General features: G+C 40.1%; 1 protein-coding gene across 4 annotated transcripts; it reads left to right on the top strand.

Moving 5' to 3' along the window:
• Positions 1–11,388: 11,388 nt before the first annotated feature.
• Positions 11,389–20,654, top strand: hdr (hematopoietic death receptor). Of its 4 annotated transcripts, none has more exons than XM_038704241.1 (10): positions 11,389–11,632; positions 14,156–14,306; positions 14,483–14,611; positions 14,741–14,852; positions 15,007–15,098; positions 15,352–15,447; positions 17,382–17,422; positions 17,649–17,729; positions 18,486–18,522; positions 18,773–20,654. In XM_038704241.1, the coding sequence occupies exons 1-10, from the start codon at positions 11,609–11,611 to the stop codon at positions 19,060–19,062; spliced, it is 1,053 nt and encodes a 350-aa protein (XP_038560169.1). In that variant the 5' UTR covers positions 11,389–11,608; the 3' UTR covers positions 19,063–20,654. The 4 variants fall into 4 exon arrangements, with proteins under 4 accessions (XP_038560169.1, XP_038560168.1, XP_038560167.1 ...); XM_038704240.1 differs by having other exon boundaries at positions 11,390–11,632; positions 17,646–17,729; XM_038704239.1 differs by having other exon boundaries at positions 11,390–11,632; positions 17,649–17,894.
• The last annotated feature ends 6,665 nt before the right edge of the window (positions 20,655–27,319 follow it).

Below are 27,319 nucleotides of genomic sequence, written 5' to 3' on the forward strand. Positions count from 1 at the left end.
GCTTAGCTAGGTGCATCTGTAATTCACGGTAACTGTCATTTTAACTGGGATAATAATTTTGTCCGGCAAAAAACAGACTTAAAACAAAATGTACTGAGAAAATGAACAGCCAACTTCTAGTAAGCTTTTTCTATGGCGCTGGTTCAATTTATACAGTGCCGTGGATACGAGTCACCCTTGCTTGATTGACAGGTCGCCATGGTAACGACTTGTCAAAAACAGTCCCCCCTGAAGCATACTCTGCTTTTTGGTCTATTTTCCTCTAAATGGGACCATAATTTACTATATGAACATCATGTTGTATTAAAAAAGACATGAAACTAGCGAATGAGACCATAAATTAATTATGAAAGTGTTTTTATGAGGTACCAAATCAGGTGAGAAATAGGGTCATTTTGCCTTTATTTCTGATGGATTTCTTTATATGCAACCAGAGGAGTCACCCCCCTGCTATTGGCTCGATAGAATGCAGGTTTAAGGGATTTCCGTGTTGGCCTCACTTCTCAGACCGGAAACTTCCTGCTTTGGAAAGTAGCATGAACACACACTGTGGGGGAAATATTAACAGGATTAAATAATTAAATAACCATCATGGGAAAATTATGTCAGTTGGAGGCTCTGAATTTTGCTTTAGATTACTTTTCAATTAATGGTCCATCCCTACCATTGGGCATTACTAACAATAAATACATAAAGTAATTTACTCACTTGAATTTCAGTGAAATTCAAGTGAGTAAATTAAATTGAACTAATTCCCAATTTCTTTCTTTCAGCTGGGTCATTCTAACTTGCATGCCAATGTTTAAAGGTGTCAAACTTGCCTCCCTACACAGCACGACTTTGACCTCTTCTTCATCCTGAAATAATAAAAATAAGCACTGCTTATTACTGCTTACTTACTGCTAACATGTGATTGAGGCACGCAGAGAGAATTTATATTTCTTGACTGACTTTAAAAATAAGCATTTATAAGTATGTATTATATATACAAATGTACATATATACAAAGTGACAACTGAGCTTCATATCTGAAGAAAACTTTTAATTTATATAATTCCCTACCTCCTTGATCTGGACAATACTTGTGGGTAGTGGGGGCCCAGCTCAGGATTATATTCCAACTTAATGGGACAGGGGGTGGACTTTTTTATTTTATTCAGTTAGGCATCTCTCTGTGGTATAATATAACAATAAAAATGTTTTAAAAAGTCAGTGGGTGATGGTGTTTTTACGATGTTTTAAGAGATTTTTAAAAATCTTGTAGGCCTCCATTTATTATAAGGGTACAAGCAAATTTTTAATTTTTGATAACAGTCCCACCCCAAAGACATCCATATGTCAATTTTCACTTAAATTCATAGTGCCACAACTGGCAGCAGGAAATGTCAAGTTTTTTGCTGTGATGTAGTACCCGTAGCAGGTTGGCCACAACCGCCTCAAAAGAGCATAAGACACTAATTGTACTCTAATTGGTGTCTATTTCATGCACTGTAGCCCCCCCCCCCCCCCCCCCCCCCCACTCTATAAATTAAACAGATGTAGTGCACAACCAACAACCAGTGAACACATTTTATTTCATATCAAGAGGAGGCCACTCTCACTGTAAAGGTGTCACTTGCCGACACAAAAAGGTCAAGTAACCAAGGTAACCCCGCCTTACCCTGCAATTCTGCACACAACAAAAGGCAGACACACCCTTTTTCCCTGCCTCTAACAATGGTCAGAAGCCATAAAACTGAGACTTCAACATACACACACCCACACACACGTGCCACTCCTTGAGTCACGCTGATGTGCGAAATGATAAAGATCACATCTAAAGTGCCTAGCTGGAGAAAAATTCCTTTTATAAACAAAGAGTGGCCCTCTCCCCTTCAATTTTGAGTAGCTTATTTATACCTGTTTAAAAATGTTGAAAGCTAAAGAATCATAGGTTAAGATTAATTTGAAGTGCTCTTCACTTCATCTCCTTGTGCTTATTTATCTATTCTATTTTCTATTAACTATTTATGGCATTTAAAAGAAAAGTGTTGATATGTGACTAAAACACGCATCAATAGACTTTAAGACGTTACTTTAGATTAAAGTTTAAAACCTCGAGGGACAAAAGCTGACTCCCACCGTTGGACACACACCAGGACAGTGACAAACAAAAACAAACAAGAACACCAACATTTTTGCTCTGCTGACCAGCCGCATGGTGAATCCATGACAGCCACTTGGCTATCGGCGAAATCCCCCAGAACCAGGTGCAGCAGGAAAGAGAGCCAAGAGATGACATAATAATAGAAACAGAACTATAAAAAGAGGCCCAAAATCAGTTGAAAATCAGTTATTACATGCCGTCATGTCCACTTGGGTTTACGTTCTGGTGACAGAATGGAACTCTATTTTGCGTTGATCTCAACCCTCTCCAATGAAACTTTTGTACTCTTATTGGTGTCTATTTCAAGCTTTTTCATCTGGCCTAAGTCTTGAATTTTTTACACGACAGCTTCCTGCTCTCAAGGGTCCGGCCCAGAGTTAAAGTCTGTGACTCTTAAATTTTCTTTTGCGTAACAGCTTTAACTGGGATGAAAATTTCCCCAGACTATTGGATTCTTCTCAGCAATGTTAATTGTAATCACGAGGTCTCGCAAACCTTTAGTGAATTTATCTGTTTGTGTTTTGTTTTAAAGTTATTAGGTCGTTTAATTTATGCTCCTTTGATTGAGAAAAAAACAATTAAGTTCCTTTTAAATCTCACCTCGGTTTGAATGAATTCCCACTACTTCCAATGACAACGGCGTTTGGAGGTTAGTCAAACGAGTCAGTTGCGCCACCAGAAACAGGGAGGACATCCAACTCCGAATACCGAGCCAGAGTTAATGGCCTAGATCACTGCAAGAGTTCCCCGCAGCCACAAGCCAGAACCGAAAGTCAATTCAGAGTCAGAGTCAACTCACTGGCAATCCCTGGTCTTGCCATCACTGTCCAAGTCTGCCAAAAAGGCAGTGAACGCAACGGGCCGCCAGCTGTGGGCCTTCGATGGCTGAGGTGGTTTCCCCAGCTGTCCATTACTTCGAAGGCACGCAGTAAGTCAAACAGCTCAGTTGATGTCCTTTAGCTCTGAACCCATAGCCTCTTTATAAACTTTGTTATTCTCATAGAACCTGCATCCATTCATTCCCTTATTTGCTAAGGGCCTGTGTCCACCAAAGCGTTTTTTACCAGCTGAAAACGCCACCTGCTCTTCTGAAAACACCTAGCTGGGAGCGCTAGGGTACGTTTTGAAGCGCAGTGTTTTTTTTCGAGAGGCTGTGGTTGCTATGATACACAATGTCTGTGGAGGTGATGTGCTGCAAGTAGGGTAGGCTATACTGAATGTAAAAATGTCACCACAAAGTATGTAGGCCTACTTGCTCTGGCCCTTGCTCTGAATGAAGAGAAACATGAAAACACAGACTCTCTGTATGTGGATTCATGATATTTTGCGGGCAAGGAAACACCTCGGCCTATAATAATAGTTACAGCCTGTTACAAAAACTATTTAGGTCCCTATAGCTTATATTAAGCCTCAAAGGTCTGCATAATTCATTGTGTGGTCATTTTAAGTTACAGGTGGGAGTGTCAGTACCATCACTGCAAGCTGTCTTTTCATTTATTCAAGTGTACATTGTTTCAAGTCTTAAAAAACTTTGAGTGGTTGAAAAGACCAGAAAGGTTTCCTGTTATGTCTACTAAAAATATAATGGTGATCTTAACTTTTAACAAAACATGATAGTTAATAGTTATAAATGGAAATATCATCATTATCATTTTGCATACATCTTAGTAGAAAGTAAAAAAATGAATAGCTGATGTTATGTGCTTTAAGACAAATGTGTAACATTCACTTTGAAACTATACCCTATTGTGAAGAATTAATCAGAACTACTCAGTGTGCGTATTCTTTGCTTTTCACTTTGAGCACTTTTATCCAGCTTTTTACCTATCCTGGTTTGGATGTATGCACATTCTTCACTGTTTAAACTAACTTTATATCAGAGCAACAAACAAAAGGCACTCTCCAAAACCTTCTTAGGCTCTGGTGCTGACTCCTTAGTTATCTTATCTAGTGTCTACTAGAAAGTAGAAAGTGAAAATACTCCCATGCACACAGAAATACTTTGCATAATTATTTGCATTATGTCAGTCTTCTGACCTTTTGTAAGAGTATTCTCACTTTCTACTTAAACTAGACTTCTCTCATTAATACTTAATTTTCAATCTGTGTTGTACGATTAGCTTATCCTTTCAATTGACAGTCAGATAAGAATGTGAAATCTAACATTTTCAGTCAGTAGTAAAGCCAAAAGGAGTGCAAATATGAATTTATTGTAATGTTAACCCTGTTTTTTTTAAATAAAAGAACATAAAACACAAATTCTAATTTAAATGTATAAATCTAAAAGTTAACATATTTATTCAAATAAAAAACAGACTGGGTCTGTGGAAGTGCTAGCAGCTATGGGCATAGAGAGCTGCATGAGAACAACCATGAGGAACATAAATAAAGTCAACATTAGCGATGATGGTCAGGGCATATATTTAGGCATAACAAAACCGGTCTTATAGACCAAATTCAAAAGCAGTGACACGGTCAGCTGTAAGCAGTTCACTGCATTTGGAGGTGGTCTTTAAGGCAATTAGCTATTAGCTATACTTAAAAACATATATCCTATATATATACATCCTCTTTGATAAAGCTTATAGTTAGGGCTGGCTCAGGTGAGTCCTGAACCATCCCTTAGTTATGCTGCTATAGGCCTAGACTGCCGGGTGACTTCCCATGATGCACTGAGCTCCTTTCTCCTCTTTCTCTCCTTCTGTATGTGTCCTCATTAATGCATGTTACTAACTCGACTTCATACTTTCCTGTAGTCTTGTGCTTTCTCGTCCCTCTCCTCTCTCCTCCTATCACTTCCTGCAGGTGTTTCTGGCTCTGGAGCTGTGGAGTCTGGATCTGTGGTTGAGAGTCACCTGCTGCCCCCGTGTTCCTGCTTGATACCCTCTGCTACAACAATTATTATTACTAGTCCTATTGTTATTATTATGATTAACATTATGATTATTATCATAAACATTACTATGAAAATCTACAATTATGATTCTTTCAGTCTATAGCAACATCACCTTTACTGTCTGTACCTCTGTGTGTATATTGTGTAGGCTGCCTCCCTCCCCTCTCTCTCTCTCTTTCTCTTTCACCCCCAACCGGTCGAGGCAGATGGCCGCCCACCCTGAGCCATGGTTCTGCTCGAGGTTTCTGCCTCTTAAAAGGAAGTTTTTCCTTGCCTCTGTCGCCTAGCGCCGCTCTTGGTGGGAATTGTTTGGCTTCTGTAAATATCATCACAGAGTACGGTCTTATGAAAAGCGCTCTGAGATAACTGTTGTTGTGATTTGGCGCTATATAAATAAAATTCAATTGAAATTGAATATAATTTACCCCTAGGTGGGAATATTACTCCACCTTTCAAAAACAGCCATGGCAGGCACCATTTAAGATACAAACAAATTTACTTAACACTTGATATTTTCAGCGCACAAGTGACTTCACACTGACAAGTATGGCAAAATGCATTGCACTATGAGTACCCAGATGTTACAATCATAATGTTGTGACTTATATGAAGATCAGATCACATTTTATGACCAATTTACGCAGAAATCCAGGTAATTCCAAAGGGTTCACATACTTTTTCCTGCGACTGCATGCGCGAAAGCTTTTCAGTAGTTCTCATGAGAGCCTTTGAGTGTGTGAGTGTATAATTTTTGCCTTTCAGTAGGTATAATATGTGAATAAGTCTGATTTCATATGTCTCTGAGAAAAAGTGTAAATTTTCCCCAAAATGGCCTCTCATTCTTCTCATTCTCATAAGCAGCAGTGGTAGAGTACACCCCTCACATTTTTTAAAATATTTGATTATATCTTTTCATGTGACAGCACTGAAGAAATGACACTTTGCTAAAATGTAAAGTAGTGAGTGTGCAGCTTGTATTACAGGGTAAATTTGCTGTCCCCTCATAAGAACACATCACACAGCCATTAATATCTAAACCACTGGCAACAAAAGTGAGGACACCCCTAAGTGAAAATGTCCAAATTGGGTCCAATTACCCCTTTTCCCTCCCCGGTGTCATGTTACTAGTTAGTGTTATAAGGTCTCCGGTGTGAATGGGGAGTAGGTGTGTTAGATTTGGTGTTATTGCTCTCACACTCTCTCATGCTGCATTCAACATGGCAATTGCTCTACCTAAAGATGGACTAAGCTATAAGAAGATTGCCAAGACCCTGAAACTGAGCTGCAGCACGGTGGCCAAGACCATAGAGTGGTTCAACAGGACAGGTTCCACTCAGAACAGGCCTTGCCATGGTCGACCAAAGAAGCTCAGCGTCAAATCCAGAGGGTGTCTTTGGGAAAAAGATTTATGACTGCTGCCAGCATTGCTGCAGAGGTTGATGGGGTGGGGGGTCAGCCTGTCAGGGCTCAGACCATATGCCGCACACTGCATCAAATTGGTCTGTGTGGCTGTCGTCCCAGAAGGAAGCCTCTTCTAAAGATGATGCACAAGGAAGCCCGCAAACAGTTTGCTGAAGACAAGCAGACTAAGGACATGGATTACTGGAACCATGTCCTGCGGTCTGATGAGACCAAGATAAACTTATTTGGTTGAATGCCAACATGTACTGTGACATACTGAAAAGAAAAGGCCATGATCCCCTCCCTTCAGAGACTGGTCCACAGGGCAGTATTCCAACATGATAACGACCCAAACACACCTCCAAGACGACCACTGCCTTGCTAAAGAAGCTGGTAAAGGTGATGGACTGGCATGCATGTCTCCAGACCTAAACCCTATTGAGCATCTGTGGGGCGTCCTCAAACGGAAGGTGGAGGAGCGCAAGGTCTCTAACATCCGCCACCTCTGTGATGTCGTCAGGAGTGGAAGAGGACTCCAGTGGCAACCTGTGAAGCTCTGGTGAACCCCATGCCCAAGAGGGTTAAGCAATTAATGGTGGCCTCAGAAAACATTGACATTTTCACTTATATACTCACTTTTGTTGCCAGCGGTTTAGACATAAATGGCTGTGTGATGTATTATTTTGAGGGGACAGCAAATGTACATGCTGTTATACAAGCATAAAATACATTCACTACTTTACATTTTAGCAAAGTGCCTTTTCTTCAGTGTTGTCACATCAAAAGGTATAATCAGATATTTACTAAAATGTGAGGGGTGTGCTCACTTTTGTGAGATACTGTAAGTCTGTATTATGTAATTTTGCCAGGCTTGATGCCCTGTTCACTGGCATACAGGTTTCTTTTCCCCTTTTGATAAGGTTTGTATGAATCCTCAAATGAAATGGAGAGTAAACTGAGTTAATGTGGGCTTGCCCTTCAAAAAGATCCCCTTAACCCTACACAACATAACTTTCCTCTTAGCATACACAGAAAACCCTGTAAGAGAAGAAAATAAGATCTTTCGCATATCATGAGAATTGATCTTGACCTTGGAGCAACAGATGAGCAGAAAGCATTAAAGTCCGTCTGAATGCAAAATTCATGTCTTATCTTGGTGGTTCAGATGTTTTAGCCTCCTCCCTGGCCTTATCATCAAAAACACAAGTTCCAGCAGCGTGCGTGGGTAAATGGTGCAGAAATTCTTTCACATGCAGTAGATGAAAGAAAATTGGAAAACTGAAATGTAGCATTGTATTGTAAAATTTAGAATGAGATCTTGAGCTGTGGTGCACAGTAGCCCGCAGCAGCCTCATAGAATGACTGTATGACTCTATGTCTCAGTCTGCCTAGCAGCCCATGAAAGCATCAGTCACCCAACGATGAGTCCAATCTTTGACTGCAAGTCTAGAACAGCTCCATCAGGGCTGCGGCGTTCGCTCAAACTGCCATCAAAACTGTGACACCATTTCAACTACAGCTCCAAGTGAGCCACAAGCAAAACTAAGCACAAGCTTCATTTCAACTCCGTCTGCAGCCTGCATCAACACAAATTCCACATCCCAGCCGAGGATGTTCACTTGAACACACCCCTTCCTGTCGGGCTGCATATCTGTGTGCTGCAGACAACTGCTTCTTAGATAGAGTTAAACTGGCACACACAGGAGAGTGAGGTTTGCTAAAAACTGTGATGATGGCTTACTTCATGCAGTTTGTGATGAGAGGCGTTGTAGAGTAGTCCCAGTTACCTATTATCCTGCAGGGCCTCGCTGCAGAGGGGAACCACTTAGAACTGTTATTCACTTTGCACCTCTGTCCTTGTTCAGATCATTATTTTTTAATGACATATTTTGCATTTGTAAATTAACAGCCAGAGAAAGATTTCATTTGGTGATGGAGGGGTGGAACTACTGTCTCAGATCATTGGGTTGAAGCACAAAATATTACTTGAATGCTTCAGATGAAGGTTAAATTTTCAATCAGAGGTTCCATTTTTAGTCCTGTGCAGGGACATGAGGGGCTGGACTTGTTCTCCTTTCTTCCTTTAGTTTTTTTGGCTATCAGCGGACATGAACAACAGAAGGTCCGGTGCCGCTGACCTCCTGCACAGTCGTGGATTTACGTCCAGGATGGTGCGTTCAGTAACGCAGCGTTACTTGCCTTAGTAACTGTAATAATATTACTGTTTTAGAAAAGTAATTAGTTACTGGGAAAAGTAATATTATTACAGTAATGCCCAACACTGGGTGCAAAGCTATCTATGGTTACAGTAGCTGACTCACTGTTCAATGACGTGGTCAATTGAGCTGATCTGTACCTGTGTTTAAAAAGGCACTCCTTGTTTGAAGCGGCAGACTCACCATAAGAAAACTCACACAAAGACAAAAGAGGTTAACACTGTCAGGGCTAAATGTCATTCCGCTTTGTCCATACACCTAATTTTTCCTTGTCTGATGTGTAAATACTTGAAATTCAGCTACTACTAATTTAGCTACTATGGACCACGCACCTGCTCACAATATAACTGTAACCTCTCTCTAATCGTATTGATCCCACCCGCTCCACACACCCAACACCTTTTCACAGGGAGCACAAGCCCGCTTCCTGCTAGACTGAGTTCATCTCCCTCCTCTCTTTCCTCATCTCTCCTATCAGCTCTCACCTCACCTGACTCCTTTTCACTCGTGTCTCCTGACTCTGCCACGGACCCTCTCCTCTCCTCTTCCCTGGACTTTCTCTGTCCTCTCACCTCTTGGCGGGGCCGAGACCTCTCCAGCTCCATGGTTGTCTGACTCAGTGCATGCTGACAGAGAATCCCTAGGCAGCTGAACGAAAGTGGTGGAAATCCAAGCGTGGCGAGGACCTCCATGTCTATCGTTCTCTTCTCTCCTCTTTCTCGTTCTCCTTATCTGCCACTAAAAGTCTTTCAATCCAAAATTCAGCATTCCTTACAACCTATCCTCTACCCTCCTTGACCCCCTCCCCCCACCTCCGACCTCCCTACTACTGAGAAACTCTGTAAAAAAAATAGATGACATACGCTCCTCATTTTCCCACTTACCTGTTGACACCACCTGTCCTATGTCCACCTCTTCATCTCTTTCACCTCACCTCCTTTTCACCACTCTCTCCCAATGATTACCTCCCACTGCCAAACCACCTGCCCTCTTGACCCTATCCCCTCTCACCTTTCTTCAGTCCTGACCTCCTTCCTTTCCTCACCCGTCTCACCAACACCTCTTTGACAACTGGTTGTTTTCCAAACCCTCTTTTACAGAAACCACACTGCCCCCATCTGATTACAGACCTTCTTCCTTTTCTTTCTAAAACACTTGAGCGTTGTGTTCACTCAACTTTCTGCATATCCCCAGCAGACCAACCTTCTTGATCGCCACATTTTCATCACAAATATTAAATAGTAAAAATAAGTATATTTACTCATGCACTGTACTTAAGTACAACTGTGAGGTAGACCTTCATGTAGCCTACTTGACTTTCAGTACTTTTTATGCTACTTTATATTTTACTCCACTACATTTCTCTACTACATTTATCTGACAACTATAGTAACTAGTTTGTTTGATTTTACATACAAACGTTTGATGCAATACAACATTTTCCGTTATGTAATGGTCTAAGTGGCCTTTATAGTAGTGACAGTAATGAATAGAGTAGCCTAACTTTACTTTAGATACTTGAAGTAAGCCGACATCTAGTTAATTATACTTTTAAGCTTTTTAATGCACAACTTATCTTAACTTATCTTGTGATCTTGTTCTTTTCATAAATTTCTCAAGATGTCTGCTTTCTTTATGTGAAGAAATTAAGTGTGTACAATATTTTGACAAAGCACGGTTCACCATTTTGTTGTGGTTGACACAAAACTCATTTTCACAAACATGGTAATTTGGACAGTTATTAGTGTATGCCTTTGTTTTTAACTCTATTGATATATTTCAAAAAGTAATTTAAACTTATTTCTAACCATAAATTAAATTAAATTATATATGTCTAAGGTTACTTGATATTATGAACTAGCCTATCATTTGTTGTGATAGCTTAATGTATTATTACATCAACAAATGTCAACAGGCTAGACTATTGATTGAGATGTTAAAATGATTAAAGACTTCATCGTGTTGTCAAAAATGTTTATTTTATTTATTTATCTGTTTCTTGGTGCCATTCTGCCCTGCAACAGTCCTTAAATTAATCATGGATGAGAATAAAACCATAGATTAGACAAAGTGAGTAGCAAATGTCTGCATGCATCAGCATTGCTTCTTGATTAGACATAATTTTGTTGGAATAGGCTAATTTGACCAAATTATAAGGAATTATAGACAGTGTGGGGGATTAGCATCATCAGCATCTTACTCTATCTACCTAAAAGATGCCTGTAGGGGACATCTCTGTTGACATACTTGTGAGGTTCCTCTATTTATCAGATTTTATGATTCCACACTAGTGATCAATTTCATTTCAATAGCCTTTTAACACTGTCCCAATTACCTGAAACAAGCTGTCCCAGATTACCACACCATGTTTGGTAATTTGGGACAGCAAGAAAACGTTGTCATTTAAAAAAAACATGATTTACAAACAAAATATTTATTTTGGTACATGACACCATACATGTTTTGAATATCATTTAAATCTACAGTATATTAGTCATCAAATGTTATGCATATGTCATTTCTATTAACTCTTGTTTTTTGGGATCAACTTCCTGTTTGATGCAGACCACACACCCCCAAGTGATGACGCATAAATTATGTCATGTGACTTTGCATTCACAGCATGGTCTTAGGCTGATAACTTAGACCTAAACTTTTCAGGAGACAAGTAAAATGCTGTTTTTATTATGCTGTCCCAAATTACCTGATGTCCCAATATAGCTGATTTCACCACATGGGCACAAGAATACCACTACTTCAAACAGTGGTGTGTGTTTCTGACTGTGGCTTTGTCATTCAGGCTGTGGCCCCGCCCCGCCGGTCTTACGTCATGAAAGCACACCTGCGCTGAAGTTGTGGAAAGGAGCACACGCGACGCCTGTCAAAGCATTTAGCCTCACGTTTTGAAACGAGTCTCTTGAAGTCTGCGGGGTTTTTCATCTCCAAAGCATGACCACGTTCCTGGTGTGTCTGGTAAGTGTCTATCAAAAGTTTGCTTTTACTGTGGGCGCAGCTCCTGACACTGTAATGGAGTTATTAAAGGACTTGTGTTTAGCTCCTAGGTGGATAGCATTTCCTGAAAGGGCAAAGCAATTCATAAGCGGTTGTGTTGAGTCACAACACATCGCGCTCATCTGGACTTTAATCACCAAATCAGTTGTTGTTGTTGTTTGTTTGGGCAGTAAGGTGTGCTCTCTGAAGTGGTTGTTGTTGTTTTGGCTGAATACCGAAATGGCAATCATGGCATCAGTACATTTGCCAAAGGGAAATGAATTCGGGTAGCCTGTGGGATTTCCCATTTTCTGGTTTGTGCCCCTCGCAGAATGTCACATGTATCTGTCAGAGCCCCTCTCACGCTGTCTGAGTCCAGATGAGAAATTCCTCATAGGCGTCACACACTAACTAGTTCATTCAAGCTATTTTCCCTCTAAACACGTCGGTGAGCTGCTCGGCTATTATGTTTCACCGCTGAGGTTAAATGACTATTAACCGTGTGACTTTCTGGCGTGTTGCCCAAATCTCCATTTAAGAATGCGTCCATTTGAAGTGCTCATAAACTTTGGCGCAGGTGCCAAACCTAAATTCTGGGGCAAACAACGTTTTATGAATTGTTAGTAATCTCTCTTAAATTCGGTGCATAGTAATTCCTCCTTGCCTCATGCATGGCAAAGTATGGTAAAGTGTGTTTGTATGTGTGGTTGTGCGCGTGTTTGTCACTGGTAGAAGAGGTATTCAGGTCGTTACTTAAGTAAAAGTGCTACCACACTGCAAAATTTCTGTCACAATTACAGTCTGCATTGAAAATGTTACTAAAGTAGTCTATGTATGTATAATCAGGAAAATGTACTTAAAGTATTCATTTAAAAGTACTCAATGCAACATATCCCTTAATTGTGACTGATGTAGCCTACTAATATATTTTCATTAGATTTTTTCCATCATTCCTCATGCATTAATATAAAGGCAGTATTTTGCTACTGCAGTTTTTGAGGTGGAGTTAATTTTGAAGTATTTTGTGTCAGACTGTTACTGATGATTATATTGTTTGGTATGTATAATTGAGAAAATAGTGAGAAATGCTGTCAGTTTAATTTAGATGAAATGACCAATTGTTTCAGTTCTGCTTGTATAAACTGTTTGGTCATTTAATTTGTAACAGAACCTCATATTATAAACTCTTTGTTTTTGTGTAATAATCTTAATATCATAAGTCACTAAAGCCCTGGTAGCGAGGAGTCCCTGCATGAGATCTTTTAGTAAAGTAGGACAGTGTGGATAATGTTGGGAAATAATATGTAGGTGCAGGATTACCTTATTTGGTTATTCCCTCAACCTGGTCTGACTGTATTTGGACACACCCTGCTCCAATCATGTCTTGTGAGACCTGCACATTCATGAGGGTTGTCTTACTTAGCTGATTTTCACAATACTAAATTCATCAGGCTGTTTCCGTGCTCTGGCAACGGCATTTAAGCATGTCCAAAGGAAATCCCCTGTCTCCAGTCATATATGCACCTCTGCTCTAACCTTGTTAATGTCAGAGGCACTTTCTCTTGGCACAGTCTGAAGTATTGCATCATCTTAATCATATCTCCATGAAGCAGGATGCTTTTTAGAGGGGGATGACTCCTCCATATTATTCTCTTTATTTTTGCACTATTAGAACTTTAGAGAAACAAGTTATTTCCTGTGAGCCGAACTGATGTGTTTACAAAAGGACTTCAGACTGCCATCAAAGGTGCAGGCTAACAAATACACAAATATGAATGTTAGAAACACATTCAGGACTAAATAAACAAAATCACACTGATATGTAAAATAATATTGTTTTTAGACAATGGTGACTTTCTCATGTCGGCAGTGTAGTTAATGGTGGTAATTTTATATTTTTATAAAATGAACAAAGACACCAAGGGCGGGGGGGTTACAGCTGCCACTCAAGATTATTTTCATTTTGACAAATCTACTGATTATTTTGTCAATTCATTGATAAGGTGTTTTATCTATATTGTTTAGTGACAAATGTCCATTCACAATCTCCAGCATTTCTCCTTAAGGCCAAGGTGACTCAGACGTTTAGTTGTATTAACTATTAAGCCATTATTTTCATTATCAGTCTATAAGTCTGCCAGTATATTTCTCTGTTAATCGTTTGGTCTATTAAATGTCAAATATTTTATGTCCATTAAATAAAGAAAATTGCCCATTTTAATTTACCAGAGCAGAAGTTGACATATTTAAATGTCTTGTTTTTTCCTGTCCCAAAAACCCAAAAGATTCTTTCCAAGCAAACGGGCAGATCTTATAGATTTAAGGTATTTTTGCTTAAAAAGTTACTAAAATTAATAAATCTTAATAGCCGCTGATTCATTTTCTGTCAATTAATGAATTAATAGTTTCAGCTCTACAAATGGTCAATGAAACTGATACTGAAACCAAAAAAGGTAGCAAACAATCACTTATTTTTATTTATTTTTTATTTTTTTCCCCCCAAAGGTTTTGGTATCGATCTGGCCCCTCTCGCCCACGGGGGCATTTCCACGGATTGGCACTGACTTGGGAGGCAGCAGGACAAGGCGGGATGTCACCTGCAGAGACGGCCTGGAGTACCCGAACGGCAACATCTGCTGTCTAAACTGCCCAGCTGGTAAGCCACATGGAGCAGCACTTTTAGTCCGCAGAGACTGAAGTTCTGTCACCAGCTCGAATCAGGAATCAATCACCAGAGCAGGTTGAGGTTGATTGGGATTGGTTATTATTTAGCTAGAGTGACAGGTTCTTTTGGAGGCCTAATTAGATCTTGGTTTTTGTGTGTGTTATTAGGTACCCATATGAAATCGCCCTGCACCATCGCAGGAGAGAAGGGGAAGTGTGAGGAATGCGATTATGGGACATACACTGAGCACGCCAATGGACTGGAGCACTGTTTCAAGTGCACACTGTGTCACTCGGGTAATTCTGCTGACGGCTTTACGCTATCGATTGAAATGACCGTGGAAGGGAAATCAATATTCAACCTTTTCAAAGTGCTTCGAGCATAAACTCAGATTTAACAAGGTCCTTTTCATGTTGCTTTCTCAGATCAGGAAATTGTAAAGCCATGTACTCCGAGTCAAGATACTGAATGTCAGTGCAAACCGGGAGGATTTTGTGCTCCTGACCAAGCGTGTGAGGTGTGCAAGAAGTGTTCAAGGTGAGTCGAGGCAAACCAAAAGGACGACACACCTATAGGACAATAATCCTTTTCATTTCACTCAGTTCTCATTTGGAGCCTGTTCCTAAGACATCCTGACTCATTTCAATTCCTTTATGCTTTTGATTCATCTGTTTGCCTGTCTCCAAACTAGGTGTGGAAAAGATGAAGTGATAGGGAGAAATTGCACCCCCACTACCAACACGGAGTGCAAGAAAATCCAACCCAGCTCCGGCTCTACCTCAGGTACACGTCTTAGTGGAAGCTGACGCCACCTGAAACATTATAAAGACACCAGTTATCACCGGAGACATGCATGGCTTTTTGTTACACTGAAAAAATATAGCCCATTTTCTTTTTTAAAAGCACTGATTTTCAGCTCCCTTTAAACATGTGTGTGAAGTGTATGGCAAAAAAAGTTGTTCCTAATCAAAATGTTATGAATTGTGGTGCTAGTAGTTGGCAATAATGCTTCATTACTGTTTTTTTTTTTTATTAGCAAATACCTGGGTGATTGTGACACTGTCACTGTTAGCTGCTGGGGCAATTGTGGTGGTAATGGCCGTGTGCGTGTGCCGACGTCATAGAGCAACAGGTAAGTGGAAAGTGAAAAAAACAAAGCAAGATAACGCGAATATTTCACATCCTTATCTTCATTTTGTTTTGCGGGGAAAGAGCTGTTCAATGTGACTAAACATTTTAGGTTCTTAAAGCATTTTAATATATGTATTTTTAATGAATAGGCTCTAGTTGAATGAGAATACACTGAACAGATGCAATCAGGAAATTAAAACCTGGCAATTTTTTTTTTTTTTTTTTTTTAAGGGAAATTGCAGCATGTAATGTGACACACATTTTTATTTCTGACAACCAGAATTTGCCGCACCATGGAATTACATGTCTTGCTAAAGGCTAAAAGGAGGCTAAAGTTCCTTTACAGCAGAAAATTAAGTGTCCTCTTGAAGCCGGATCTTTTAATCAAACAATATTCTTGTCAAGTGCAGAAACTAAAGACTGTGATATTCCAGAACACCTTTTCTGGGTACTAATACATGCATTAATAAATGCTGTTCAGTTGGAACCGCAAAGACATTTGAGAGCACAGTCAAGCATTTCCCCTGTGTCATAAATTTATACATTTAAACCCAGTCTCACAAAGGAAAATGTATGATTCTACATGTAAGAAAAATGAATTGTATAAGGCAATTAATAGTTTTAGGGCTGTAACTAACGATTATTTTCATGATCAGTCGATTTTCTTGATCAATCCTTTTAGTCGACTGTAAAAATATAAAAGAATCTCATCACAATTTCATAGCTCCCAAGGCGGTGTGATGTCATCAAGTTCTGGCTTCTGTTTCAAACCCATTGATTAAGCTTCAAAAAAGTGCTAGCATGATTTAGCTAAAACACAACAATGGACTAAGTGTTGTTTACTCCAACAGCCACAATTGAGACTGTTTACACCACATGGAGTGTAGCGACTCACAGGGCGTAACCACAGGAAGTGAATTCTTCAGGAATGAAAACTGAACAGTGATGTCACAGCAGTGCAAACATGCTGCATGTTGTTGTTGCTCCAAAAAACCTGCTTAACTGGCAGGTATGACAGCTCATGATCACTAAGGGTGCTCCTATCTCAATACGTTTACAGATCACCGGGTCTATTTAAAGCCTTCTATTTATATTGTAGCTTTATTTCTTAATCCTTTTAATTCTTGTTTTACAAAGTTGCCCAAAAAACACATCTCAAGATTTAGAATTGTTTTTTTTTCCTACTTGCTTTTCCGTCACAGCAGCAGGTGAGCAGCATGGAGGGGGAGCAGGCTTATTAATGACGTAGCCTGTCAAAACAATGTGATCTGCACCAACAGGTGTGCTCACTGTTGATTTACCGGGGCTGTGCTTGTAAAATATCCACCGTGTCCACGTCCCCTAATGTAATACCAGTTAATAGTGTTTCTGTGCAAAATGCTAAAATGGCTTAATATATCTGGGCGGCAATGATCGGCACTTCTGATCTGTCTGTAGACGCCCCAGATCGTACTATTTAGAACGAATATCGGCCAATAACGATTGGTGGCTGATCAGTCAGGGCACCCTTATGTGCTAATGCATAATGATGTGCTAATCCTTCTGCAGACGATGTTGGAAAAAGGTGTAGTAGGATAAAACGAAATATATCAAGTAGACCTACATAATAAACATTTTAAACCACTGTCTGTAAAGACATGAATATATGTGAAGGTGTTTTCCCCCAGTCTGTACCATTTACCAGGCTGTTTGTACTCCACCCAGTCCAGCACAGACTGGTGCTATAAAAGGTCAGGTTTCAGAGCTGACTTATGAAACACCCCTGCTCTGGCACCACTGATAGGTGGGGCCAGAGGTGCAGCCCTTTGATGTTCAGTGTTGATTTACTCATTAAGATAAATTCAAGTCACACAGAAGTGCTGTAAAATAGCTGCTTGTGGACTTTCAGGGAATTTCTTAAAGTTGCATAATCCTCTCCTCACATCCTTTGTTCAGATTCTCAGAGAAATCTACCTGATGGTCCAAAAGCTGGACAGGTGAGTCACTTATAATATTTTTGACAGTACTGATTAAATACAATGAGTGCAGAGCAGTAGAATAAGCGGACTGCAATGACGCAAGTTTCCTCAGATTTTATGGAGATTTTATTTCAGAAATAAAGCTGAACATGACAGCCCCTACCTAATGTGATGTAGACTGAGAAATATGAAGGTGGTTTTTAAACAAGTTGTGTTTGAACCTGTTCCTCATCCTCCCCAGCAGTACAGTGACAACTGTCCCACTGAGGAAAAAAAGAACGGAGAAACCCGAAGCCTGAGCAGCTTGAATCAGACCCGGCCGCTGGTGAGAGCCAAGTCCTCTGTCGGCATGGAGGAAGAGCGTAAAGTGCTGTGTGAAAGCCTCAGCAGCTCAGCCAGTAACTCCCAGCACAGTCTAACTGGCTTACTCTCCCACCCCGCACCTCCCCGCAAAGCCTGTCCTATGGTCCCCAGACAGCCCAACAGGAGGGTGAGAGCAGCAGCTCTTTTCCACCCCTGCTTCCATCCTTGCTTCTTTCCTTCTCGCCTGCTCTCTTCCTTGTTTGTGTCTGCTGAGTAATGCTTTGCAGACGCTCTCAGCTGTCTGGTTCCGCTGGTCTAACTGTGCTCCTCATCCACTTTCCCCACTTTTATTCTTACAGTAAATGACAATGTGCATGAAAACTGTTCAACACAGCCTTGTTAAAAGATCCCAAATGCATTATCATTCTACATGAGGAAGCAAAAACCTTCACTGACTTTTACTATTGGCCATTTACTGTGTTCACCTTCTTGATATCATGCAGTTGTATTATACAGTGGTTATACCCGCTGATGAACCTCAGTGACTCACTGACTAATTACTATTAATCACTGTGAACCATGTCTTCAGTTTTGTTACTGTGTTGTGAGACAGTTGCAAGCTGTCATTGTGGTGGTCAGAGTTGTGTTGATGAGTCACATGTTCTTTGTTGCATGGGTAATCTAACCCAATAACTATTTAGCGCGGGGTACATATGTATGACTCATGAAGACGGACTTCATTGGAAACTAATTACATTTTCTCTATTTTGTCATTTAGGAGGACGAACAATTCCCCAGTCTTGTTCCTGTAAATGGTAAGATTGTTTTTATTTTCATTCTTTCTTTAAAACGCTGGACTCCGCCTTATGTTACTCAAATACATGTGGATCAGTATGACTCACTGGTACATGGCTGTTTAAAAACAACAATGGAGATTCAGCCTCAGTTTTTCATGAGGGTGTACTTCCTTATTTACAAGCTCTAAATGTTACTGCAATGATAACTACATTACTGAATGACATCAGGGTGCTTGAATCAATGTCTTTTTTTTACTTATTTTTGCAGGAGTAGAGTCTTTGAGGAAATGCTTTGGGTATTTTGAAGAAGTAGATGTCAACTACCATAAGAGATTCTTCCGTCATCTTGGTATTATGGACAATGTGATCAAAAGCAAAGAGGACCTTCCTTATGAAGACAGGATCCATGAGTTGCTGAATATCTGGGTGGAGAAAGAGGGAAGAGAAGCCAGCTTAAATGACCTGCTCAAAGCCTTACTTGCTTTGAATCAAAGGCGAACAGCCGAGACTGTCAAGGAGAATGCTATTCACAGTGGTCAGTACTTCTGTGAGTGTTAAAGAGAGGTAATATGTTTTAAAAAAAACTGATAACCTCATGACTGAGAATGCATGAGAACTATAGTCTCATCACTTTGTGGTCCTTAATGGAGTAAGCTTGTGTCAACGATCAAGCTTATCTTTATTCTCCCCGAAGGGCAATTTGTTGTACAGTATCATCTAATTCTGGTCAGATTAGCAACAAGGCTACTGCCTATAGTGGTGTTTGGCTTGAGTAGTAAATCTCTTGCACAAAACAAAAAGAAAGTGAAAGCGTGAGTATTAATAATCATGAATATCATGGTGTCCTTGTTGCTTCTTGCAAGCTTCATCTCGCCCAAGACTGATTGGCTTCAGCCTTGTCCAAGACTGGTTGGAGTAGCACTGCACAAGGCTACCACGGCCCATAGTGGTCTTTGGTCCCGGCCGGTACGCTTAAAGTGCCTTTTTTTTATGTAAGGCCATGTTACTGTACTGTGCAGCTCTGATGGGAAATGCAGGGTCTTGTTTAGTCGAACCTGCTTGATCTCACACACACACACACACACACACACTCTAAAACCAGAGTGACTGAAAGTGATTTAGCTGCTAAATTCTCTACATGGAGTATTTTTTTAAAAAGTGCTCGCTGTCTTGCATTTCACATGTACAGATTGTGCTTTACTTGTATTTTGACTTAAAGGAAAAATGGTCACACTGATATAGCATTGTAACATGTAAAGCACTGAACAAAATGCCTTATGATCAATGAGATTGTACAAGTATATTAATTTATTATGGTAGAGAACAGTTTTTATTTAATATGATGATCTCTGCCTCACTATAGTACTTGTTAGCTGACAATGTCTGGTCAGCACCTGATCAAAATGAAGTCATGTTTTGTTATCACCGGTTAGTGTTGTGTTTCTGGCCTGTTGTTACACTTCTGTCATAACCATCATCACATCAGTGACATTTTGGAGGTTTTACAACACAGTTTATACTGGCGGCCACTGCAACATTGTAGTACTAAGTGCCTTGTCTGCCTTATTGAGATGTTAATCACAATGTTACAACTGAATGGCTTCTTTCATGTGTTTACATTTTTTTTGTCTGTTGCTTTCTCTCTCGCTTTTAGGTTTTGTAGTATTGTCAATCTATTTTTTGATTTTTTTTATTGTATTTATTTTTGTTTGGTAGTGTTCAGTTGTCACAGCAATCCATCAAATAGTTGTTGAAACATTTCTGTCTGGACCAAGCTGGTGAACTGACTGACACTGCCATCCCTGGAGCCATACCCCGGCCCTTGTGTGGGCAAAAAGCTAGAGAACTACTAAATGTTCGTAGTTCTTAAACTGAGGTCGTGTGTTCTCTACAGGACATGTTGGGCAACACTTAATCTTTCCAGAAACAAGTCTCTACAGTGTAAGTCATTTAAGCCATGCAGTCATTGACACATTGTTCATACTGATGTTTGCAAGGGAAAAAATCTAATTTATACCTGAATTAATTTATAAACATTAGTTTTCTGCTTACTTATTTTGCCACTACTGTGATTGAGAATTGTATATACTAGGTTGATAATGTATTAAGCATTTGCTATGTTTTCAAATAAAATAAGTAACTCATTTTGATCAGCTCTCTGTTATATTTTAGGTGTCATTTGTTAAACTCGTTAGTGAGTAGTAGCACATTAGGCCTTAAAAAAACCACTGAGCAATACACTCAGTGCCAGAACAAAAGAGCCTCTGTTCAGTGCTGTGCACCTTTGGCCCTAATAGCAGCTGCTACATGTTGTGACAGTGACTCATCACGGGACATGTAGCGCCTTGCTGAGCTCGTAGAAATTAAGTTGATGGCTGGATGCTCTTTCTGTGCTGTGTTTAAGTTCATTCCAAAGGTTTTCTAAGGACAGGTATCGGGTTTGGCTAGATCATCTGAATTTTTCGCTCCGTGTACATGTCTTACGTCTCATTGGTCTTTGTAGCTGTAGTTAAATTGACAAACAAGTTTGACATCCACACATTAATCTGTCTTTATGACCTGCTCTGGCTTCCCTTCACTTGCCAATCATATCTGCAGTTTGCTGCCTCATTTTCTCCTTCATTCCTCATTCGGCACGTTGCATAGCATGCTGCGTTAGCTGTTCATTTACTCTCATGACAAGTGTCTTTGTCTTACATTACCATTATGAATGTTGATGGGATACGGTGTGTATTCAAAACCAGAGCATTTAATAGAGGTGTCAGAAACATTCAGCTAAATTATAGCTCTGCTGTAACAAATCAGCCTTCTAACTCTCATGCATCAAACTAATGTTCGCTGTTGTCAAACATTCAGTCGCGGCCGGCTAGTGTACCAGCCAAATTACCACTGCGGAATAGGTGATTTGAAGGTATTCCAGATCTGAGCCCGGCTGCTCGCTGGTCATATACTTTGTTTCATGAAATACAAATGTGTTCAACTTTGAAAATTTAGTCTAAGTCTGCACTTATAAAGGGTTCAAGTTGTTTTCATGTAGAAAATAAATCTTTATAACAAAATCTATCAATATATACATACTGTATCTTTCAGGATAAATGCTATTGGGCAGTAGGGGATGGACAACAATCCCCCTGCATGACTTCTTTTAAAAACACAATCCCTCACCACAGTGAAGGAAAACACATAACCAATTTCTGTTCACACAGAAAGGTTGTGAAATTGAGGAATACAACTACCAAAAGCTCCAAAACACGATCTGTATAAACTTCATGTAATCCTCCAAAACCACCAAAATGTGACTCATAAAATGTGAATGTGGTGCAGTAAGCATGAATTTCATTTGAAGGTGTTCAACATCAAAGCTCTTCAGCTCAAGTGGCACAACTTTCACTTGCATCATTTCATTTTAATTTCAAGGCGTCCATTTGAAAGACTTGCTTGAGAGTTCGTAACTAGTTAGCTAGCCGCTTTGTGAGGCTATAATGCTCATTAGAAAGAAAGCCAAATAATTTGTCTGAAGCTTGCTTTTGACCCTCAGTTCTCATGGTGAAGTGAATGTAGAAATGATTTTTTTACCAGGTTTTTAGCATTCAGCGTGTTAGCATGCCAGCATTATGATAAGCACTTATGTGCACTTAACACAAACTACAGCTGAGGCTGATGGGAATGTCATTAGTTTTGGAGGTATTTGGACAAATTAAAACTTTGACCTGATATAATTTACACCAAAACAAATGTGTTAACTTTCAGGAAAATCAGGGGATCCCCAAAGTCATAGAGATGTATCATCTGGGAACCATTAATGTCTGCACAAAGGTTATACACCCAGTAGGTGCGGAGATATTTTAGTGGGTAAGTGAACATTTTTACCTGCTGGTGTTGCCAGATGAAGTCAGGGAGGGGACCTGTGCGTGAAATTTCATAGCAATGCATCCAATTGTTGTGAAGACATTTCATTCTGGGCCAATGTGGTAGACCAACCAACAGACTGACATAGCCATCCCTAGAGCCACGATGTAAGCATGGTAAAATCTCCTTAAATTGCTGCATTTTATAAAACTGGTAAGGTTTTGAAATCCCTTGACTTGGAAACCAGACACTTCACTTCACTCAATCTACTGCTTGTTCCAACACAGTACAGTAGTTGCTTTAGAATATTTCTTATGTTAAACTCAGATAAAACTGAAGTTATTGTTCTGGGGCCTAAGCACCTCCGTGACGCATTATCTAAAGATATAGTTTCCCTGGATGGCATCGCCTTGGCCTCCAGCACCACTGTGAGGAATCTTGGAGTTATCTTTGATCAGGACATGTCGTTTAAGTCCCACATTAAGCAAATTTCAAGGACCGCCTTTTTTCACCTACGTAATATTGCGAAAATCAGGAACATCCTGTCTAAAAATGATGCAGAAAAACTAGTCCATGCATTTGTTACTTCTAGGCTGGATTACTGCAATTCCTTATTATCAGGCTGCTCGAAAAAGTCCATTAAGACTCTTCAGCTGATCCAGAATGCTGCAGCACGTGTTCTGACAGGAACCAGGAAAAGAGATCACATTTCTCCTGTTTTAGCTTCTTTGCATTGGCTTCCAGTAAAATCCAGAATAGAATTTAAAATCATTCTTCTTACCTACAAAGCTCTTAATGGTCAGGCACCATCTTATCTTAAAGAGCTCATAGTACCTTACTACCCCACCAGAGCACTGCGCTCCCAGAATGCAGGGTTACTTGTGGTTCCTAGAGTCTCCAAAAGTAGACTAGGAGCCAGAGCGTTCAGCTATCAAGCTCCTCTCCTGTGGAACCAGGTTCCAGTTTGGGTTCAGGAGGCAGACACCATCTCCACATTTAAGAGTAGGCTTAAGACTTTCCTCTTTGATAAAGCTTATAGTTAGGGCTGGCTCAGGTAGTCCTGAACCATCCCTTAGTTATGCTGCTATAGGCCTAGACTGCCGGGGGATTTCCCATGATGCACTGAGCTCCTCTCTCCTCTACTTTCTCTCCCTCTGTATGCAACCTTATCCCATTATTGCATGTTACTAACACAACTTCTCCCCTTTCTGGTAGTCTTGTGCTTTCTCGTCCCTCTCCTCTCTCCTCCTATCACTTCCTGCAGGTTTTCTGGCTCTGGAGCTGTGGAGTCTGGATCTGTGGCTGCGGGTCGCCTGCTGCCCCCGTGTTCCTGCTCGACACCCTCTACTGCAACGACTATTGTTGCTAGTCTTATTGTTATTATAATCATTAACATTACGATGGTTACCATTAACACTATTATAAATATCTGTACCATTTTTCATTTAGTTTATAGCAACATTACCTTCGCTGTCTGTACCTCTGTGTGTATATTGTGTAGGCTGCCTCCCTCCCCTCTCTCTCTCCTTACATCCCTCTCTCTCTCTCTCTCTCTCTTCTCTCTCTCTCTCTTTCACTCTCTTCTCTCTCTCTTTCTCTCTCTCTCTCTCTCACCCCAACCGGTCGAGGCAGATGGCCGCCCACCCTGAGCCATGGTTCTGCTCGAGGTTTCTGCCTCTTAAAAGGAAGTTTTTCCTTGCCTCTGTCGCCTAGTGCTTGCTCTTGGTGGGAACTGTTGGGCTTCTGTAAATATCATCACAGAGTACGGTCTAGACCTGCTCTTTTATGAAAAGCGCTGTGAGATAACTGTTGTTGTGATTTGGCGCTATATAAATAAAATTGAATTGAATTGAATTGAATACTTTATTTGATGATGCTAAAATGCATTGAAGACTATGAACCTCAGCTCAGAGTTTTTTAAATATATTTATTACTTAAAATTTCAGAAATCAGAAATGAATTCACTGTCTAAACTCAGATCTCAACCATGGATACGAAGGCAATGTCAATGCCTTTTAATGGAGAATTTAAATAGATTTAAATCTACTGACTGCACAACTCTTCTGAGCCTGTCAGTATGATACTGTACAGTATAATGGCCAAAAGCAACTGAATAACACATAATTTCCATGTGTCTCTATTAGCTTCCCCCATTGCTGCATTTTATAAAATGCATTTAAAATGCAGCAATGCATTTAGAAAATGCATTTTAAAATGCAGCAATGCATTTTATAAAATTCCGCTCTACAAAAAAAAAACATTTTGAAAACATTCACCTCTGCTAGAGACCATCCACTGTTTTTCTGTGATATACACTCCAAGACAAAGAGCCCAACAAATGGAAATAAGATGTGCGTGTTGGCTGCAGAGCTCAGGTGCAAACATGAGAGGGATGAAGCGCCTGCTGACCTGACATGTCACAGAAAAGAAAAGTATCTTGCACATAAAATGAAGCAGTGACTGCGAGAGAAGATACAGACACACAGCAAGAAACCAAGACTTTGATGGCTGAGCTTTCATGCTTTGATTCTGGCATGTTTACACAGATCTAATTCTATGCAGTTAAACGGAACTGGATCATGTCACTGCAACAAAACATATGATATGTGTAATGTAGAAATGGTTGGTAATAGTGACAAACCCACAGAAAATCTTTCTAACATTGTTTTGGCTGCCAGCAACATTACTGTTAGATTCAGTCAATCGCTCAAGTCTGTGTCATTTTCTGACACAACAGGCAGTTGTTTTCTGCTGAAAAGCTCTAACAATCCACTGTACACTGCCTGCCCAGCACCAAACGACTGACAGACAGCGTTAGCGGCTAACTCGTGAACAAATTGGAAAATTGGAAATTTTAGTAGCTAAAGAGCCATATATTTCCCTCAGGAGTTGGTGGAGAGCAAAACCGAACCAAAAGGAGAGTGAATATTGGGCTCAAATTCGTCGGGTGGAAAGAAACACGACTCTAATGAATGCAAGTTTTCCTTAATGTGTTAATACAGTGAGACACTGTTTGTTAACACATTTACTATTACTTTAAAAGGTGAAAATGTGTCAATGTTGCCAGAAAATCAATAAATGCAGCTTTAAAATCTGATTTTATCAAGGCTTCAACAGGAATCTGGCTCTCATTCACTGAAGCACCCTACACCTTTTGACTCCTTTGGCATCCTTTTCCCCCATTTTTGCAATTTGACTGCAGTTTCCTGTGATTATTGGTAAGACCCCAAGAAGCCCAGCTGCCACTCCAGAGAATTCCTTCCCATTCTGTGATAACAGCTCCATTGGCTCTCCACAGCTGCCAAGGACTTCATGGAGCTGAAGGCAGAGACCCAAAACTTCTACTGTGTGTGATGGTGAACCAATAGGCATCTGGGATCACATTGACATCCAGTGGCAATATTACAATTGGTTCCCTTGGAAGAAAGCACTCAGACGTTGTTTCTCATTGCTGTAACACAATACCTATAATACAGCAGTTTAGTTAGAATCCCTTCAATTTGAAATCATATTTTATGAACATTGTACTTACATGTTCATGCAGAATAATAAATAAGATTTCCTCCAAAATTATTTTGCACAATTCCCTTCACATCTACGGGAGTGCTGTTCCAAAAGCATGCTGGGTACTTCTTGTGTGCAATTTTCAGTGAATAGGGCCTGATTTTGATGAAGGCTATGATGATCACTCTATTCAGGACAAGAAAGACGGAAATAAAACCGCTTGCCAGTCTTCATACCAAGAGCTCTGCTCATTAGGACTGAAAAAGGAATAAAATGGCCTTCAGTGTTTGCCTCCACGGCTACTCCATAGGACTTAAAGGACAATAGTGAAATTCAACTCTAACATGATGTTACGGGAGAGTGTAAAATATACTACCTCCTTTGCTGACAACAAGGGGAGATTTGCCCTGTCCTTTAATCTGAATTTGTTATACTGATGTACAACTCAGTGGAGAATAAACTGTGAAAGGTAAGAAAGGTTACTGTAACAGAATTCAGGATGACTTTCTCAGAATAAGAGAGGGTCATTTCTGATTCCCAAAGTCAGCCTTCTATTCACTGCCAACAGAGTGGCTCCACGCTGTGGATCCGTATGACATCATAGATTTGAGTCGTGACTCTTCAATTTGCTTCAGGACAGAATTGTTCATTCCACTGCATAATAATAATAATATTATTATAATAACCCAAAAGTCAGTTTCAGTAGAATTCCCAGCAGAGATATATTTCCTACACTTTGTCTGTGATGATAGTGAGCTTTTTGACCTGAACTGCTGCAGAATCAGACAGTCTTACCATAATGCTGGCGTGCAAGTCAGAGATTCAGTATGGTGACATGGCAAACTAACCAATCAGAATATGTAAATTACAGATTCCAGGTCTGAGCTGGAGTCAACACAGGAAATGAGAAGAATTGATACCACGTGATGACAGAAAACACTAAACTTTTAGGCATTCAGCTAACCAAGCACAGACATTCAAAATATTCACTTGGTTGCTGTTTGACCCTTGTCAGTCATTTTTGGCCCAGCCACATGTAATCAGACTCCACCAAAACAAACCAGTTTTCCATTCATAAATAACCTAAAATAAACCCCAAAATTACCCCTTAATTAATGTTTCAGAGGACAGTGTATTCTCCAGGTTTTGAACCACTTGTTTATTGACAAAAAACATTGGCAAATTATACAATATTAGTCTTTGCAATTGTGACAGTAGTGGAAAACTACCTTTAATGTGTGGCCCTTCCACACATACACACACACCAAGGTTGTTTTGCTGTCCCGTATTGTTGGGCAGATGTTGACGACAGGACTCTAGGAAGTTATTGCTCCCTGCTATAAAATAAAGGCTGCGTCTGAAATCACCCTTTTTACTATGTAGCGCACTGTATTTATAGTCTGATGTTAATTTGAGTATCAGAATTGTAAGTTTGTAAATGTATCCATTTTATAGCACCCAC

The sequence above is a fragment of the Micropterus salmoides genome, unplaced genomic scaffold, assembly GCF_014851395.1.
Source record: "Micropterus salmoides isolate LMB-PRFRI ecotype aquatic unplaced genomic scaffold, ASM1485139v1 Ms_hic_scaffold_7, whole genome shotgun sequence".
Lineage (NCBI taxonomy): Eukaryota > Metazoa > Chordata > Actinopteri > Centrarchiformes > Centrarchidae > Micropterus > Micropterus salmoides.